This window comes from Canis aureus, chromosome 11 (assembly GCF_053574225.1).
Source record: "Canis aureus isolate CA01 chromosome 11, VMU_Caureus_v.1.0, whole genome shotgun sequence".
Taxonomy (NCBI): domain Eukaryota; kingdom Metazoa; phylum Chordata; class Mammalia; order Carnivora; family Canidae; genus Canis; species Canis aureus.
In genome coordinates, this window is record NC_135621.1 from 23,644,716 (window position 1) to 23,664,960 (window position 20,245).

General features: G+C 50.2%; 1 protein-coding gene and 1 long non-coding RNA gene across 2 annotated transcripts; one reads left to right on the plus strand and one right to left on the minus strand.

The window, feature by feature from the left end:
* Positions 1 to 8,431: 8,431 nt before the first annotated feature.
* On the minus strand, positions 8,432 to 19,631 carry LOC144322996 (uncharacterized). The gene is made up of 2 exons (XR_013388549.1): positions 19,271 to 19,631; positions 8,432 to 11,093 (listed from the first exon to the last, which is right to left on the minus strand). It is a non-coding gene; the product is annotated as an uncharacterized LOC144322996 (long non-coding RNA).
* LOC144322995 (transcription elongation factor A protein-like 2) lies at positions 15,149 to 15,871 on the plus strand. Its single transcript, XM_077913197.1, is given in 2 exon segments — positions 15,149 to 15,468; positions 15,470 to 15,871. Coding segments are annotated over 2 exon segments (573 nt in total). The 5' UTR covers positions 15,149 to 15,201; the 3' UTR covers positions 15,776 to 15,871.
* Positions 19,632 to 20,245: the final 614 nt, after the last annotated feature.

Below are 20,245 nucleotides of genomic sequence, written 5' to 3' on the forward strand. Positions count from 1 at the left end.
TAAGACATGATCAAAACCCAAGAGAAATAATAAGTAATAGAAACAGACTCACAAGGGCTCTAGCCAATAGAATGAACAGATACAGACTCTCTTTTTTTTAAGATTTTATTTATTTATTCATGAGACACACACACACACAGAGACGCAGAGACAAAGGTAGAGGGAGAAGCAGGCTCCCTGCAGGAGCCCGATGTGGGACTCGATCCCCAGACCCGGGATCGCACCCTGAGCCAAAAGCAGATGCTCAACTGCTGAGCCACCCAGGTGTCCCAATGTAGAATCTTTAATGTCTCTGTTTTTAATATATTCAAAGACAAAAAATAATGAGTTAAGTTATGGCAAATCCCTACAAACTATTTTTAAAAAGAACCAAATTGAAATTCTATGTCTGAACAATACAGTAACCCAAATTCAGAATGGAAGGGTTTCATGCAGAATGGACATAGCTAAAAGGAGACTCAATGAATCAAAAATAGGTCATAAAAATAAAGAATGGAAAGTCATCAGAATGGAATCCACAGATACAAAAGATAGGGTAAGAGACACAGGAGATGTGCTGAGAAAGTCTAATATACGTAGACAGGGTCCCAGAAAGAGAAGAGAGAATTTGAACAGAATGACATCAAGACGTTTTGAACTGAATACTTTGAAGGGAATGATACTGAAGACAAATTATCTAAGGTTGTGGGGTGCAGCTTACACAATGCCTAGAGGGAAACTTATAACCCCCAATGCATATCTTAGAAACAAAGAAAGGCTGAAAATCGATGAGCTTAGCTATGATCTCCAGAAATTAGAAAAAAAGAACAAATTACCCTGCCCTCCCCTAATTGAAGGAAGGAAAAAATAAAGATGAGAGCAGAAAGTAATAAAGTAGAATGTAAATATGTATTAGTGATGATCAACAAAACCAAGATTAAGTCTTGCGGAAGACCAGGACATGGTGGCTGGTGATGCTGAAACAGGAAAAAAGAGAAAAGGCACAAATTCCTAGTGTCCAGAATGAGAGGGGGTTATAAAGGGTATCAGAAGCAAAATGCAGTATTTTAATATTAATGTTAATATTTAGGAGGAAGAGAAAAACCCCCTTGGAAATGTACAACTTACCAATATCGACAGAAGAAGAAATAGAAAAGCTGAAAATCCTATAAATACTTGAATGTATAAGTCAAGTCCTCTTTTTAAAAAAGTTTTATTTATTCGAGAAAAAGAGAGTGAGCATGGCAGGGGGAGGGGCAGAGGGAGAGGGACAAGCAGATCCCCACGGAGCGCAGAGCCCGACACGGGGCCCGACACGGGGCTCGATCCCAGGGCCCAGGACCCTGAGATCATGACCTGAGCCAAAGTCCGATGCTTAACCGACTGAGCCAGCCAGGCGCCCCTGTAAATAAAGGCCCCTTGATGAAGACAATATTGTGCCCAGAGAGCTTTACTGGTAAATTCTACCAACCAGTCAAGAAGAAATAATGCGAGCGTCTCACAAGTGTCTTTAAGAGTGCATCTTGCGCATTTTAACCATTCAGTAGTGGTTAAAGTTCACATTTTTTTTCAGTTTCAGATACAAAGCTCACGGTCTGACTCCTGCCCACATCTCTTACTCCCCCCCCGCCCCCGTCCCTCCCATATATGCTGTTTTCTCCCCTGCCCAGCAAAATGATTTTCGTCTCCCTGAACTCGCCGTGCTGTTTCTCGCCTCTGGGCCCCCACATTCACCCGGGCCTACTCAGTGCTGGGCTTTCTGGATCCCTGGTGACCATCCTAGAGGGAGCTGCTGGTCCCCTTGTCTGGGCGGCTTTTCTGCCATCCTTCACCTATAATTCTTCATAGAATGATTGAGTCTGACGCTCATCAGAAATACCAAAGCACACAAGGAATTAAGACATGATCAAAACCCACCAAGGGGGGTTTTGACCTATTATGACCTATTTTATGACCTTTGCCTAGCTCCTGCCTCCTCCTCCCCTCACTGTGTAGTGGTTGCCTGTTACAGGTGTGACTTTTTTTTTTTTTTAAGATTTTATTTATTTATTCATGACAGACACACAGAGAGGGAGAGAGAGAGGCAGAGACACAGGCAGAGGGAGAAGCAGGCTCCATGCAGGGAGCCCGATGTGGGACTCGATCCCGGGACTCCAGGATCAGGCCCTGGGCTGAAGGCGGCGCTAAACAACTGAGCCACCCGGGCTGCCAGGTGTGCCTCTTCTCCTGTACCGTGGTATGCACAGGACATAGTGCCTGGGTGTCCTCAATGCCTACGGCGATGCCTCATGTACAGTAGGCACGCACCTGCTGGCGGCATGAGAAGGGAGCCCACACCCAGCATCAGTGCTTGCAGGGCTCCACTGGGTCCTCTAGACCAGCTCCCCTGCTAGCAAAGGAAGTGTCAGAGTTAGGAACCGGTCCAAGGTCACCAGTGAGTTAGAGGCAGAGGCAGGTAGAACAGAACCCAGGGCTGGCCCACCGCGCACCATTGTCTCTCTGTCTGTTTGTTGATGGGACTTTTCCTGCCACGGCCTTCCTTTCTGCTGACTCCAACTTTGTGCCTGGCCCAAACTTTACCTCTCAGCCTCCTTACCCAGCGCACGTGTCCCGTCAGGAAGTGTCAAGTGATGCGTTCAGGCATGCATCCCCGGACACCTCCGGGCCTGAGCTCCGGAAGTCCACCCTGTGGCTGTGAGCATCTTTGTACACATGCGTGTGTGTACATGTGCAAGGAAACCAGATCGCTCAGGGGTCCTGCAAAACCACTGGCAGCCAGAAAGATACGGTTTTAGAATAAATTAAAAAGAAGTAACCCATCAGCAATGATTAGCAGAATCAAGAGGTAAATCCTTTATATTTTATTTCAATGAAGGTGATTTTAATTAGCAGCCATAGATTTCTCTGGAACTGGACATTAGTTTTATTGATTGGGACCCACGTTTTGCAGGGCAAGACATTTTGATGCAAACTAAAAAAATCACTGTGTAGATTATTACCGGATGCATGAATTTCACATATTTCTTCTAAGAAGGGGTGTGTGTGCGTGTGTGTGCGTGTGTGCGTGTGTGCATGCTCCCACTCCCTCGAAGGCACAGGTCCATGTGGTTGACATTGGAACCAAAGAGATGACCGACTCAGTAGAGAGTGGTAAGGAAATCATTTGCATCCTGGAGGGCTCCTCCTTGTGTTGTTGCTTCGTTTCCACTTTTACTGTGAGTGATAAGCTTTTGGTAACTTAGGAGACAGATCGCCTTGTTGGCCAGGACAAGCCTACGAAAGCGCCAGTGCAGCGCAAGTCCCTACCAGAGCTGGGAGCAGGACCTCACGGGCTCCGGAAAATGTAAACACTCCCACCGACTGACTGGCAGCCAGGGCTTCTCGGGAACCCGGGAGAGGACCATGCAAACCAACTGTGCGAAATGACCACAGGACTAGAGACGCAGTCCCCACTATCAGGCTTGCAGACTCACTAGGTCCTCTCCCTTGGCCTTAATCATGGGCAGAAAGGTTTTCTCTTCTGTAGATAAATTTCAGGCAAGAACTGGTAAGAAAGACGTGCACAGGGTTTACCCCCTACCCCCACACGGTCCCATGGAAAGGTTACTTGAGCCCTGTCGGCCATCTAAAATTGTGTAGTAGCCAAATAAAAAATAAAAATCAGTTGAAATTCATTGTGATCTTCATCTCATTTAACCCCACGCATCCAAAATATTATCCGTTCAATATGTAATCTGCATAATTGCTGATGAGGTATCTTACATTCTCTACGTCACACGCGTTGAGTCCCGCAGTGGGGCAGTGACAGGTGACAAAGACAAAGCAGGAACACAGAGGTAGCAGTCACCTCCCCACCTTTCCTGACTAGGCCACTTGCCGACTCGCTAAGGCCACAGTGAGAGCTGACTCCGGGCACTCCTGCCCCCAGACAGGAGGTGGGTGGCTCAGGGGTGTGGCTGGGTGAAAGGTCTTGCAGGCCCTGCTCAGACCTCTGCGAACCCACACCCCTGAATTCCTGTCTGGTTCAGTCATCAGTATTTATGGAGCTGTCGCTGGAAAACATCACATGGGTCACATGCCGTCCCTCAGCTGCCCTCCCTCAGCTGCCCTCCCCGCGTCTCCTTTCCTTAGGAGGGTGCAGCTTGGAGCCTCTCTGCCCTGTCTCCCTCCCTGCCCTGTCAGTGCTGAGAGAGTTCCAGTCCTTGGCGTTGAGACAAACTGCCCCTAATTGCTGGAGAAACCTCAGCCGCATGAGGGGAAGGGGGTCTGTCCCCCGCAGCTGCAGCAGAGCCCAGAACCTTCTGCACTGTAAACCATCCTTGCAGATACTTCCAAGACAGGGACCTGCAGAGGTGGGTGTTAGGTCCTGGGACAGTTCCCTCCAACCTCTGGAGGGTCTGATTCCAGCTGCTTGTCTGACTCAGGAAGTTGTGGCCTTGGGTAGCACCGTGGGCACTGACACCTGTATTTCCGAGTCATGTAAACATTTGGCTGCTTTGTCGGCCCCTCTTCTCACCCGTCTTCCAGGTGAACCGTCTCGGTCACAGGTCCTCTTGAAGACAGAAGAGCTTCATGGGCACGTCTCTCTTCTCCTCCAAGGAAGAGGGCCAAAGAAAGAAAAAGAGAGCTGAGACTCTGGAGTGGGTTCCACTGGTGGCCGTTCTGTCTCTCGGGCCCTGGAGCCCTGTCCTGGTTGTCACGATGGGGGCAGGACACCTTCCTGGCACATGGTGGGAGGTGGCCAGGGATGCTGCATCCGTGTCCCGCCGCAGAGGACGGTGCCCAGGGGAGAAGGCTGGCTCTGGGGGCCACTTGAGGTTGAATCCCAGCTCTGGCCATTCCTCAATTTGGAACGGCAGGCAAGGTCTCCAATCTCTGTGCCTCAGTCTCCTTGTTTGTCAAATGGGGACAGTGATAATACAGTCCTCCCAGGGTTCATCTGAGGATTGGAATGAATAAATACATATAAAGCCATAGAACATGCCTGGCACATAGTAAGTGCTTTTAAATACCAATTACTATGTCTCAGTCATGTTAACGCAGCTCCTTAGAGACAGACTCTGCTCTAGGTGGGGAAGGGGCCATGCAGTAGTGAACCAAGCAGACTCCTGGGGTGACAGCCTCAGGTCATCCCCCTGGTCACTGTCCCTGGAGGTGGGCCCTGCCTGGGTCTCTCCACATGCCCTGGCCCCAAGGCCCCCAAGCCTCCCACCCGGCCTGTTCCCCCGCTCCCCTGCCTGTCTGTCCCCAAGCTCTGTGACAACTTGGTACCCTTTGTCTCTCCCCATCTTGCACTCCCACTATTAGCGCCTTAGTGTAAAGTCCTCATGATCTGTAAGGACCCCATCAAGTCCGGCCTAGACCAGTTGAACAGCCTCTTGGCTGGACCCCTGACCATGCCTCTGCCACTCTTGTGTCCTAGAAGGAACTTCCTTTCTTCTTCTTCTTCTTTTTTTTTTAAGAGATTTTATTTTATTCATTAGAGGCATAGAGAGAGAGGCAGAGACACAGATGGAGAAGCAAGCTCCCTGCAGGGAGCCTGATTCAGGACTCGATCCCAGGACCCCAGGATCATGTCCTGAGCCCAAGGCAGAGGCTCAACCACTGGGACCCCTTGAAGGAACTTTCTTACCTACACATTCTCCTCATCTACGGGGAAAACATCTCTATGCTCATCTGCAAGGCACCTGCAGCCCTCCCAGCTGGGCCCCTCGGCCGTCCTGCCCTGGGCTGGGGATGCCCTCGGGACAGAGTGTCAAGGCATGAGGCCGTTCCCAGGGGAGTGATGTGTCTCGGTCAGGCCAGCCCTGGGCTTCCCGGAAGGGGCAGGGCTCCTGCAGCTTGGAACACACATGTCCTGTTGACCAAAGCCATCCCGTGTCCCGCCTAGATCATCCCAGAGAGAGGCTGGCAAAGGATTGCATCTCTCAGTGGAGGAGCGGCACGGTCCCACTGCAAAGGGTTCGGGTGCCGGAAGGATGCAGGAGCGGGGTCTTTGTGCCAAGCACCCGCAGAGCAAATGGAGGACCCCCTGCGTCTTTGCAAAGCTCCGTTAAGAATTACAGAGGCAAGTACCGTGGGGCCCGTGAGTCAAATCTTAGAACAAAAGATGATCATCCCTTCTGGAAAGAAGAGCTCGTAGCCACCGCTTATTCCTGACTGAGTCCTTGTTGCCTCTGTCGGGAGATGGGGGAGAACGGTGCGGGCATGTGCTTCTGCTTCTCACCCTCGAACCATCCACAGCCTTGTGCTATCACACCCTTTTGATGTGCCAGTGGCCTGGGAAGGGAGATCTCTGCCGATGTGACTAATAATTTTTAAGTTCTCTGTGTGACAACCGTAGGGAATGAAGAGCAAAACGTAATTTCAAAAATAATTTTTTAAAAGTGTCGCTCCAGTTATCACTCTTTATGTCCTCAGCTCGCTTTATGAGCTACGTGTGCCAGGCAGGGCTGGGTTCTTTATAAACGTGATTTCATTTACTGCCACACAACCTTGTGAACTGGGCCTTATTCCTTATTCGCTCTGGGGCCCAGAGAGGTCATGGGACTTATCCAAAGGCACCTGGGTAGGACAGGGTGAGCCTGGATTGGAACTCACGTCCCATCAAAAGCCGGACCCTTCGATCTGCCCCGACCATAAGCACTGTTGTCCCACACGGTGAGCTGGAAAGAATTCATCGGTTTGCTCCGAATAGATCAAGTCAGTGAGTCAGCGCATAGAACTGGGTGCCTAGCAAGCCCATTGTAGGTGCTGGAGGAAACAAGCTCTCGGGCAGGACATAGTGTCAAGAAGAAGCCAACATTCCACTTACGGGGAAGAAAAGAAATACTCGGACAAACAAAACAGGTGCCGATGCTGGTCTATGCCACGGAGGAAGGGAAACCAGGTCCCGGGACACAGCACTCCCGGGGGGTGTAGTGGGCCGGGAAGTGCTGTGTGAGCAGGCCCGAGGAATGACCTTGAGGCAGCAGGTCAGCTGGAGGACGAGTGTGAGTGTTTGTGGTGGGAGAAAGTACCCAAAGCAGGGCCAGGCGCTCCCTGTTGCCCTACAACCTCCTGGCTGCTCCCTCGTGGGGGTCTGCTGGCTCCCGGGCCTGCCCTATCCTGGTTTTTCCCGTCATTGTAAATGGCACTACCGCCCATCCAGGAGCACAAGCCCAAACCACGGATCATCCTGGATTCCCTCTTTCCCCTCAACCCTGAAATCAAATCAGTTGTGTCCCGTAGGCCCTACCTCCACCCCATTCCCGGCTCCGTGCCCTTCCCCACCAAACTCCCTGCCACCATCTTTGGCCAGACTACCAGCGTCTCCTGCCTGGGCCGGGCCCCTGTCCCGGGCCTCAGTCATGCCCTCGGAAGGTCCTCTTGGAAGCATAAGTGTGATGCTATCACTCCTGCTTGAAACCTTCCAGTTCTTCCCTTCTGACTTAGGATAAAATCCAAACTCCCCACCATGCCCATGAAGCCTCAGTGGCTCACCCCACTCACAGCTCCTGGGTCGCCCCACTCCACTCTTGGCTCCAGAAAGGTGCTTCCAGTCTCCATCATCTGTCTGTCCCTCAAACAGGCCACGCTGCCCCCTCTCTCGGGCCCTTGCACTTGCTGTGCCATGCCCCAGCATCTCATCCTCTAGACCCTCCCTCTGGTCACTCACCTCCCCATGGATGCTGTCCCCAGAGGCCCCCAGCTAGAGCTGTCCCCAGCTACACACCGTCTCTCTCTTTCCTGTCTGACCCTCCTCCCCGACCTCACTGGGTGGTACTTGTCAGTTTGTCATGGGTGCCCCCAGCTCCCCGTTAAACTCTAAGTTCCAGGAGAGCGGGCCCCCAGCTCAGGCTGTTCCTTGCCACATCCTGGCATCGGTGGCCCTCAAGGATCATTCGTTAGAAGACAACGTAAAGACCCTCTGTTGGCACCTGTAGGATGAGGGGTGTGTGCTGTAAACAGTAAAACTCCACCCAAATGTTCATTAATGTGACTGAATAAACTGTCAGGTGTGAGGTGGTTCGATACTAGAAGAGAGGCACGTGGGGTGGGCTGGCTCGTGGCTGAGATTCCGAGCCCGAGAGTTGGACTGACCCGAAACTGTGGCCTCCTCCTCAAAGGCGGTCAACCCTGGGCATGCCCCAAATAGCGCTAAGCCTCAGTCTCCCAGCTAAAAAGTAGGGACAGCGGTTCCCACCTTAGAAAGTCATCATGGGGATCCCTGGGTGGCGCAGCGGTTTGGCGCCTGCCTTTGGCCCAGGGCGCGATCCTGGAGATCCGGGATCGAATCCCACGTCGGGCTCCCGGTGCATGGAGCCTGCTTCTCCCTCTGCCTGTGTCTCTGCCTCTCTCTCTCTCACTGTGTGCCTATCATGAATAAATAAAAATTAAAAAAAAAAAAAGTCATCATGGAGATTACATGTGAGAATGTGTGTAAATGGTTTACATCACCCTTAACACGTAGTAAATTCTCCATCCAGATGGTTTTATTATTTCATTATTATCATGAGGAGGAGGAGGGTGATGGTCAGGGCTTAGAAAGGGAGGTAAGTTAAAGATGTCTTCAGAGAGGAGGTGGCATATGACTTTGGCCTTGGACAATTTGATGGGTCTGGAGGATATTTACCATCAGAAAGACGGGCAGTGATGTTGCTGTCGTCTGTCACATTCCCGCCACCTGACAACGAGATGCAGGGAGGCGTTATCACCATGTCACTGATCAATAAACAGAGACTTGGAGCATTGAAGGGATATGTCCAGTGTAGGACGGGGACCAGTCCAGAGCCCACACCCTTTCCAGTTGTTGGTTTGCCTCCCCTCCAGCTGGCGACTCTCAGAAGACAAGGACGGGCTCTCACCATTGTGTGCACACCTAGCACGAACATGCACTCAACACCTCCTTGTTGAGCTGACCCGGGCATGAATCCCACCTTGACCTGCTTCTTAACTTCGTGGGCCCGCACAAGTCGCTCATTTCTTCATCTATAAAATGCTCATAGTGGCATCTGTCTCCCAGGCTGGCCGTGAGAATAAGGTCAGATAATAACCATGAGGACACCTAGTACAGCACCGGGTTTGTGGCTGTGGACGTGCGTACACGGAGAGGGACAGAGAGCGCAGAGGGCGGGGAGGAGGGGGAGAGACACGTCCAGGTGGAGACGGGTGAAGTTTCCAAGTTGGGAGCAGCATGTGCAAAGCCAGGCAGGTGTGGACACGCAGAAGGTGTATGCGGAGCCAGCGTGGCTGGGGCATAATATGAGGCGGGGGCGGAGTGCGAGGTAAGGGTGGAAAGAAGGGCAAAGGTTGGACCGTGGAGAACCAGGCGCACAGTTTGGACCCAACTCTGTTGGCAATGGGGCCCATCCAAGTTCTTAAGATTGGAGTACGACATACGTCCTGGGAGGTCCATAGCGTGCACACTCGTCAATCTAGAGGTTGATGGAATTTCACAGATACATACACTCGTCTCATCACCATCAGCTTCAGATATAGAACATTTCCAGCGCCCAGGGAGACGGCTCATCCCCCTTCCCGCAAAGGCGCCACCCTTCGGACCAGTCACCGTGGATGACTTTGCCTGTTTGTATTTTCTGTAAATGGAACCATGCAATCCTTCGAGTTGGCTTCTTTCACTCTACATAACCTCTGTGAGATTCATCCAATTTCTTGCACGGAGCAGTAGATCATTCCGTGGTGCTTCTATGTAGCGTTCCACTGAACGCACACACCACACTTTATCGGTCCATCATCCTGTCGGTGTGCTTTTAGGCTGTTTCCTACTTTGGCTCATGTGAGTAAAGTGGCACCAACATATCTGTGCACGTGTGTGGGGACATGCGTGCTTGCTTCTCCTGAGCATGAACCTAAGAGTGAGAGTGTGGGTCCCAGGGAGGCTTATGTTTGGCTTTAGGGGACATTTTCAGGTGGTTCTCCAAAGCGCGCTGAACCACTCTATTCTCCCCCCAGCATGTGTGAGAGTTCTAGGGGTGACAGCTAGAGCCCCGGGAGCTGATTTGGGGACACACTCTGGGCCAGGTAGAGGTGGAGAGAGGCAGTGGTGGCCGGTGCTGGGGACAGGCTTGAGGATGACTCCACGTGCTCTGCTGAAAGCCTCACCAGGAGCTATGTTTGCAGGATGCCTGAGACCCGTGGAGGCTTCTCCCACCATGGTTAGGGCCCCACTGCCTGGACATGCCCAAGGCCACCCGGGGAGATTCCGCTTCTGTAGCTGGGGGCCAGGGGGGGACCCTGGAATAGGTTTGGTGCAGCACCCTAGGCACCTACAAAGCACAGCTGCTCCAAGCAGGGCTTGGACACCTGTTAGACCCTCTTGCCAGCCTCACCCATCCCTGCTCTGTGCCCGTGGAGAACTGGGAGGTAAGGGTGGGTTAGAGCCCCCAGGGTCCCTGGGCTCAGATATGGCCTGTGTGATGCCCTCTGCAGCCTGGGCTCTGGCCAGGGCCTCGGCCACTGCATCTCAGCCTTCCTGGTTGGTCCTCACGCTGCCCAGCTTCCGCCCGGACCATCTGCCTCCCCCGTCCTGCCCCCACCCGAGTCCCCAGTCCCATTTTGGATTACTGCTCCTAGGAGGCTAGAAGCATAGCTTACCCTGCCCGGATGTAGCCCACTGGCCCATGGCAAGGTGGGGCAAGAACCTCAAAGCAGGAGCCCCTCAAGGTCAAGAGGGGGGGCTTTTGTGTCTCAGATTCACCAAGCATGGTGGATGCTTGCAGCCTCCATCTGAAGTAAGCAAGACCCAGGGGGTTGGAGAAGGGCTCCCAGGAGCTACTAGGGGTGCAGGGAGGGAGGGGGCCTCCCTGGAGCCAGGACTCCCTCCCAGCTTCTGCAGCGATGCCAGCAGGCAGCTTCTCACAGCAGCTCCATCACACTCTGTCCCCAGCAGGAAATGACATCGCAGCAATTGTTAATACCCACTCATGTGCAGGTAAGCAAATTAGATGCCGCCATCAGGCTCTCGCCCTGGGACAGGGATGATGTTACAAGGAGGGCTCTTCTCCGGGGCCCTCAGCTCAACTCAGCTCCACTGAGATGATCCCTGGGTCTTGTAGCTCCAACACCCTCATCTCTCCGTCCCGGGTGGCTAGACTCCAAACCCGTGTGACTTTCTGTGACATCATAGAAAGGAAAAGAGGGAGCTGATGCTCTTAGGTGACCTGTGGAAGCCCGTTCCTAGCTATGAACGTTCCTCGTTATTCTTTGTCATCAGTGTCCCATGGTCCGTCCCCATCCCATGTACTGTCCCATGGTCTATGCCCTGTTCCATGTACTGTCCCATGGTCCATCCTCCTACCCCACACAGTGCCCCATGGTCTGTCCTGTCCTACACAGTGTCCTGTCTTCCCATCCCACACAGTGTCAGTGCCTGTCGTATGAGTTTCTGGTGTAGCTGGGTCCCAGATCACACACCAGAGTCCACTCTGGCTCCTTTTCTCAGATTATGGGGTCACTGGGGAGGAGTCCACATGTGCTCCTTGGTCTACATGGAGACACCCACATGGGCTTCAAAGAAACCCACATGAACCATTCCCCTCATGTCCTTCAGCCCAAGTCATCGGCTTAACAGTCTGGCAGATATGAGGGGCAGCCCTGTGCAGGTTCTAGAAAGAGGCAGGCCTGCCCAGACCCTGGGTCCTCCCCTCCCGGCTGGGCTCCTTGGCCAGCTCCTCAGCCTCCCCGAGCCTCCCTTCTCTCCCTCGTCTGCAGTGTGAAGTGGAAGTTAATGACCGTTCCCTTGGAGGGTTATCTGAGTAGGAAATGATGATCCTGCACTGGGGTTTCTACATCCATCTGCTGCTCCTGAAATGTTAGGGCCCATTCTGGCCACATCCTGTGCTTTCTCTCTTCGGCCTTTGCTCACCTTGTTTCCTCAGACTGGAACTGCTGTATCCCTTCCTCTCAACTCCAATCTTTCCAAAACCTCTGCTTTTGACTTCTTCTCCCCGCCCCAGGGGCTGACAGTCCTAGGGCATCCCTCCTTGGGGTCAGGGTCGGCGCTCCCCAGGTGCTCTCCCTCCCTACACCTGTCAACCTGTGACAGCGAGCCCACCACCTGCAGTGGATGCCAGGATTTCTCTTTCATTCATTCATTCATTTCCTCATTCATTCATTCTTTTGCTCCCCACTGTAATGCCATCCCCGCCAGGAGGCAAGTATGCCCAGGGTTCAGTCTGTGTGCTCTGGGGAAATGAGTATTGCCACTTGTGAGCTCGAAGCTTCCGTGTGTGCTGCACCTTATTCTCTTTCCCACATTTTCACCAACCCTGGTGTTTCCTTACATCCGCCCATGTTCCTATGAATACATCTCATGTGACTCTCTTCTAGACGCTGAGTCACCCTTCAAGGGGTGTATCTGCCAATATGGCCCTCCCAGCCTTGGGAGGGGGGCACTTCCAGGCAGGTGAGCGGTCGTGGATCTATGTAACAATTCCCAGGGGACATATGTCCCCAGGGGCCTCTGCAGCATCTCAGGCTTGTGGTGCCGGAACTGGACAGGCAGGAGTGGAACCCTTCCCAGGGGCCGGCCAGTCCCTGCTGGCCGCGTCCATCCCTCCCAGCCCTGGCATTATCCACCTTCTGCTGGTCTCAAGGAGTAAAGTGAACCCTTTCTGTCATTTTCACTTTGTGGTTGGTTTTTGGACAACAGATGCTTTCAAGTATCTTTTCCTCAGCTCGTGGGCATCTGGGGCTTCCTCTTTTCCAAATTCACACTGGTTTTCTATAAGTTTGCTGTCTATTGTTCAGCACGCATTTTCTCAGTGAATTAAATTCTTATTTTGATTTTCTCATTTTAAAAATATGTTGGCATCTGTACATTGTTTTCAGTCTCAAACTTTTGACACAGTGCTAATATTACCGCTTAAATATACTGAAGTCAACATTTATTGAGCATTTATTCATCAACTGTTGTTCCGTGTGCTTGTATAGAAACTCCATCCTCTCTAAAGTAGGTATTACTATCACTAATCCTATTACTGCCCCTACTCCTCCCACTTCCAGATGTAGCAGCGAGGCATAGAGCAGCCAGTTCTTTGACAGTCAGTAGGGTGAGAAGAATCATGCCCCCTCCCAAAGGTAGCCACGCCCTAGTCCCTGCAACCCATGAAGGAGCTGCTTGCAAGGCAAAAGGGACTTTGCAGGCGTGGTTAAGTTGAGGCTCTTGTGACGAGGAGACCGTCCTGTGTCATCTAGGTGGACCCAGTGCAATCACAAGGGTCCTTCTAAGGGAGGAGGGAAGCAGAAGGGTCAGAGCCAGAGGAGATGTGATGGGAAAATGAATGGAAGACCAGAGGGTGGGAGGTCTTATATGGCTGACTTTAAGAAAAGGAAGAGGCTTTAGAAAAATTCTGTGATGATATGAGATTTGTGGAACTGAGAAGAATATACATATATTTTTGAAAAATCCCTACTGTGTAGCAATAAAATTTGCTACACACAGGTCACATACCTGTTCTGCTTCTTCCAGGGCATGTGGCCAGGTGGCCTCCTCCAGCTCCTGTGCAGGTATAAGGGCACGGAAGGTGGGCAGAGGCAATTTCCGCCACTTTTGAGCCGGGGCCCTGAGCCGGGGCCCTGAGCCCTGAGCCCCCTCCACTCTCTTTCTCCTTCTGCTGGCTGGATATTGATGCCCCCGGTGGCCCCCATAAAGGTCGGCCACCTTTATGAGGACTAAGTGATGCCTGGAACAGAGCACCCCCCAAACCACCACTGACCATCATTTGAGTGTGAATGAAGTCCAGCTCTCTGGTTTCAGCCACTGATTTGAGGAGTATGTGTTAGAGTAGCAAACATTATCTTAACCAGTCCAGGGTCAGGGAGTGGTTGTATTAGCTACTGTACAGGGTCTGAAGGATGAGAAGAATGGGGTGCGGAGGAGATGAAACAAGAATGGTTGTCTGCACTGGGCTGTGGAGGACTGTAGATTTCAGACAGCAGGTTTGGGGTTTGGATTTTTGCCCAATGTGGGGCCTGCTATGGGTTATATGTTTGTGTCACACCAAAATTCATACACTGAAGCCCTATTCCCCAGTATGATGGTACTAGGAGTGGAGCATTTTGGAGTTGATGAGGTCATAAGGGTGGTGCCCTCATGAATGGGGTCAGCACCCTTATAAGAAGAGACCAGAGATATGACCTCTCTCTGCCACATGAGATCACAGCAAGGAGGCAGTGCCCACAAGAGACGTTCTCAAAAGAGCTCTCACCAGGCACCAAATCTGCTGGCACCTTGATCTTGGACTTCCTAGCCTTCAGAGCCATGAGCAATGAGTGTTTGTTGTGTAAGCCCCCCATTTGTGGTATTTTGTCCCAGTAGCCTGGACTAAGACAGGGATGTTGAAAAGTTACAAGTTAGAATTCAATGGTCAGGATTGAATTTTGGAAATATAACTCTGTGATTAAATAAATTAAAGCACACCCATGTATGGAAACATTCTTCAATCATTAAACCTAATGATATAGAGCAAATTTTTTGACCTGGAAAGATGTCTACAATCTATTAAGTGAAAAAAAAAAACAAAACAAAACAGTGCAGCTTGTGCAGCGGGGTAGATAAAGCAGACCTGCGGTAGATTGCATCACCAGTCCAGTTCCATGCCCTTCTGTATCCATGCCCTTACCCTTGCAATTTTGCCATGCCCTCCCACTGTGAGTGGGGCAAGCCTGTGGGTCTGTGGGCTGGGTTTGGCCGTGTGATTTACTTTGCCCACAGAAAGTGATGGAGGAGATGGTGAACCACTTCTGACACTGCCTCCACTCGGTCTCTGGCACCCAAACTCTCACTAGGGAAGAACATTCTCAGGCTAGCTACTGGTCTCAGGAGGAAGATGAGCGACGCATTTGGTGCCGAACTAAACTCCCCGGCCAAGAGCAGCAGAGCCACCCGGCTGAGCACAGCCTGGATTGACAGACCTTAGACAGCCTACAGATCATAAAATAAATGATCATTGTTTAAGGCCACTATGTTCTAGGATGATTTGCTGCAAAGTGTTCTTTTACGGCAACAGCTAACTGGCCTCATATCTATATGCATAAACAAGCATTTAAAAATCTGGAAGTTGTCTTGAGGTCAGATCCAGAGCAGTTTGCGAGCTCTTAATTGTTGCTCCAGGTTCTTTCAGGTCTACATATCTGTCCTCAGCACTCTGCAAGGCTAGAAAAGGAGGAGGGATCTGTTCAGAATCCCTGCAGGACAGGAAAAGGAGGGGAAATCTCAACATGGAAAAACTCTGCAATGAAAATGAAGGAATGACTGAGAACCAAGGAAAGATGGAATACAAAGAACAGCCACAGGATGCAGGAGAGCCAGAAGTAGCTTGTACTGAGGAAGACCAGGAAAAGTTCGAAATACTAACAGATAAAGAAAAGTCAGAGAGTATGACAAAGCCAAAGGATGGAAAGCCAGAGGAGAGCAAGGGAAAGCCAGAGAGTGACAGAAAGCCAAAAGAAGAAAAGCCAGCAATCGAACCAAGGGCTGCAGGAAAGTGCCCCAGCTGGGGATGATGTACCCAGGAAGGCCAAAAGAAAAAGTGACAAGGGGCTGGCTCCATGCCTCAAGGAATATAAGGAGACCATACACGACATACATTTGAGCAATGAGGAGATGACAAGAGAATTTGATGAGATGGCCAGGGTAGAGGGTACGGTGAAGAAAACCAGACAGAAATTGGGGTGGGGGGATTATTGGATGCAAAAAAGTTTACAGGACCCCTTCCACCCAAGGGGCCCAAGGGAACTCAGGGGTGGGTGCAGGGCCCCACAGAGGGTCTTTGAAGACATTCCTTTTGTGTAGTGTCCTTTGTAGGCATTTGCCCAGGCCCTGTGTTTTAACCTTATGCTAATCTTGGTTTAGCTATCACTCTCTGTTACCCAACTGCAGCCCTTGATGTTTCAGTAGATTTTTGTCCATTGCATGGAAAAATGTTTATGGCATATTGTAAAATTAAAGAGTTTGATGAACCATTAAAAAAAAAAAAAAAGCCTGGAAGTCTAGGTAGTTGAATTTGGAATCATTTCCTCTTTATAGTATCCCTATTTCATGAGCATGCCTTAATTTTTATAATAACAAAAAAATGAACAAATTTACATTTTGGAATAATTTGGACATAGCCTGGAAAACAGGTTAGTTGAGGAGGGACTGAAGTCTGGAGAAATGAGGGGTCCGTTCAGGAGGTTACTGCAAGTTTCCGGGGAAATGCTGAAGGCCTGAGCCCATCAGCACTGCCCCCTTCATGATGGCACCCCATGCCTGTGTTCCCCCTCCATGCCCTTCCTTTTGAAAACCTAGTTTCAAAGTGAGCAGTCTTGCTGAAAAGAGGTAATAAACCACATCCAGAAACTGATGACAGTTAGTGGCTTCTTTCAGGAGGACATTTGCAATTTAATGGGACCAAAGAGCTATTCCAAAGATGGAAGTTTGGGGACTGGGAAGCTGGGAGGTATTTTTGGTGTGGGAGACAATGTGCTTTGTTATTCAATCTTTTTTTTTAAATTTTTATAAATTTATTTTTTATTGGTGTTCAATTTGCCAACATATAGAATAACATCCAGGGCTCATCCCGTCAAGTGCCCACCTCAGTGCCTGTCACCCAGTCACCCACCCCCTGCCCACTCCCCTTCCACCACCCCTAGTTCGTTTCCCAGAGTTAGGAGTCTTTCATGTTCTGTCTCCCGGCGCCCTGCTTTTTTATATTCCCCAAATGAATGAGACCATATAATGTTTGTCCTTCTCCAATTGACTTACTTGTTATTCAATCTTATCCTATTGCATGGATCGAGGTCCCTACCTTCCTTGCTACACACACTGTACCCATGAGCTCCTGATGCTCCTCCAGCCATTGTAGAGCTCAGCATGAGGCATGCGCCTGGGGCATCAGCTAGGTGAGGAGAGAGGGAGGGACACTGCAAGTCAGCATGCACTGGGGTGAGATTGCAGAAATCACATCACACCTAAGCTTTTCATGTCTGGACCAAGGATATGGGATAATATAATACAAAGAATATAGTATAACAATAATATAATATTTGAAGGCAAGAGTAACATGAGGGATCAAGATCCCAGAGAGAGGGGGACTCATGTTCTACACCTCCTTCCCTCGAGACATTTGCTGATTCCTAAGAAGCATGAAACAAGAAGCTGAGAAGCCAACAGAGAGCGATGGCTCACAGCACTGTCAGTTCTCACAGAACTGGGGAGACAAAAAAAAATCGGGGCTACTGAGGCAATCAGGACTTGAGGGTTGAAGATTCAGGGAAGAAGAAAGGCAGAGAGACACAGGTCCAACACTCCACACAGCAGCTATGCCCCTCAAGCGATTTACTCACATGTAAGCCACCTGTGCTCAGAGGATGAGAAACTGAGCAGAAAGTGGCTGCCAACTGCCGAGAAGGTAAGCAGACATTCTGGGAGGTTCTCAGTGGTGGAAGACAAGAATTGGTGTTCAGAACCCTCCAGAGAGGAGCAGTCTGATGTATGACTGAGACTCTTTACTGGGAACCAACCCTACAGGGCTCTGCTTGAGGAAAGAGTAAACCTGAAATAGATCAAGACTAACAAAAACGGAAATACAGCCTCGAATCAACTCCTTCCTTCTCTAAGCACCTGCCAAAATCTAAAGCAAATTCTGTCTGGAGGAAGATGAACATTATCCAGAATCCCTAAAGTTTTTACACAATGTTATAGCATTCAGTAAAACAAAACAAAGCAAAGCAAAACAAAACAAAAACAGGTCTATCAAGAAATAAGAGCAGAAGAAAAAAGTGACAGTAGAAACAGACCCACAGATGACCAGAAACTAGAGTCGTCAGACATGAAAATCACAATAAAAGTTATCCATGTGTTCAAGGACAGAGGTGACAGTGGAGAATTTTAAAAAATATTTTATTTATTGAATCATGAGAGACACACAGAGAGAGGCAGAGACACAGGCAGCGGAAGAAGCAGGCTCCATGCAGGGAGCCTGATGTGGGACTGGATCCCAGGACCCCCGAATCAGACCCTGAGCCAAAGGCAGACGCTCAACCACTGAGCCACCCAGGTGCCCTAACAGTGGAGAATTTTTAGCAGAGAACAGGAATTTATAAAAATGAATCAAGCGAAAATTCTAGAATTGAAAAACTCAATAAGTAAAATTAAGAACTCAGTAGGTGGGTTTAATAGCTACTTGTTGGTAGTAGAAGGTAAATGAGCTGGAAGACATGTTTGCATAAAATATCCAGAGAGAGAAAAGAGAATGGAAAACACGAGAGAAGAGTGTATGAAATACCTGGGAGGTATAAAGGTTGTGGCATGTGGGATTGGAGGCCCACCAGGAGCCAGACAAAGTGACATCACAGGCATCAGAGGGGATGCCGGCGCCCTGCTCTCTGACTCTCAGGCCCCAGAACTGGAGAAAATAAACATCTGTGGCTTCAGCCCCCCAGTCTGTGGTATTTTGTTAGCACAGCCTGAGCTAAGACACTCAAATAGAAAGGAAAACAGATGGTCCCTTTTCCCCTTGGGGAACTGCCTTTTGGAAGAGATGCTTCCCAAATTCCAGCCACACTGGTGTGTGGGATTCTCCAACATCCCAGAGCTGTTCCCTTGGCCTGGAACAACCACCCTGACCACCTTCATGGGTCCTTCCCCTTTCGGGCCCCTGCTCAGGGATCCCAAGACGGTGAGCTGGCTCATGATCGCTCTAAACACCAGCTCCCTCCCCTACCCACCCCCCCATCACCTTGAACACCCTTCCTGCCTTCATTGTTCTTCAAAGCACACATCTCACCTGACACAATCTGCATTTTGTTACTTGTTTCGAACCAGCTCTCCTCACAGGAGTGAGATTTGTATGTCTGAGCAGTTTGTTCTATCCCCATAGGGACTCAATGTATATTTATTGAATGAATGAATGTATGAATGCATGAATGGCACATTGGATGGCAGAGCAAAGCATGGGAAAGAGCCTGGGTCCTTGAAAACACCGCTGAGCTGCTGAATAACGTGTGTCCTGGAAGTCGTTCTGGCTCATTCCTTCACTGGGGACCCCATACGAAGTGGGAGGCTTTTTTGGGGACCCCCTCCACTCCCTTTTCTTCCTCCAACACCCTACACTCACACTCCGCCTACTGATCAACTGCTTGGAGTGTGGGCTTTGCACTCTCCTTGCAGCAGACGCCTGTTGACCATTCGGACAGTTCCAAGTGGCCCCCCCGCCTGACAGTGACATCTAAGGTAGCTCCCTCCCCACTGACCTGCCTGCTTATCCCCTTCATGACACACGCTATTATCTGAGATCGGCTCACTCACCCTGCGTCCTCTCCATGGCCCATGCTCTCCAGGATGCGGCCAAACCCCATCGAGCCACTTCTCGCGGATTCCTCAGCACCTAGAGGGGCTCCTGGCACACAGTCGTTGCTCAATAAATGTTGGTGAGCACGTGGATCTCTATTTCACAAAAAAGCAGACAAGCCCAGAGGGGTGAAATGACACATCCCAAGTCACACTGTTAATACCAGGCTTGGCACCTGATTCCGGGGCTTCCTTCCTAGAACTGAACTGTTTTCCCCAAAAAAAGACAAAAAAAAAAAAAAAGAAAGAAAGAAAAAAGAGCGGAATGAAAGAAGGTGAGGGAACTCATAAGCTCCCGAAATAAAATATGTATGTATTTGTGTAAGTGTTTGCTTTGCTTGGTGCTGAGAAGTGAACTACAAAACTGTGTCCATTATATAAATTTATTTCATAATGATTTATGCTGAGGATCATGGAAATGTGCGATACTGGGGTTGGAAGGTACCTTAAGATGCATCTAGTGTAATTGCCACCTCATGCTTTAATCTCTTCCCCAGCAGGGGTGCAAAAAGGAATTCCTTGCTTTGAATCTGGCCTAGTGAGAAGATCAAGGCTGTTAAATTGTATCCAAAATAAAAATCAATGCCTTAGAGTAGGAGCCTGAGGGGACTGTCACAGGCTTTAGGCACAAACCTCAGGGTTTGGGTTCTGGGCATCTATTTTGAATATGCAGGATCTGGTCTTTGCTATTTCCGGTTCTAGAAAATGTTCCAGAAGAGGGAAGGAGCTGATAATGGATCTCAGAAGAGGCCAGGTGTCTCTATCGGGCTGAGCTTTGGTCACTGAGCCTGGGTTTGTCTTTCTTGACATTGGGAAGGGCTGTTACAGCCCCTGTCCTCTTGGGGCCCTGGATGGGGGACAAGTGCTTGTCAGAGGCGGCACCAGGCCTTGGGAAGGCTTTTGCTGGCTTGTGAGCTGCCCACGGTGACTAAG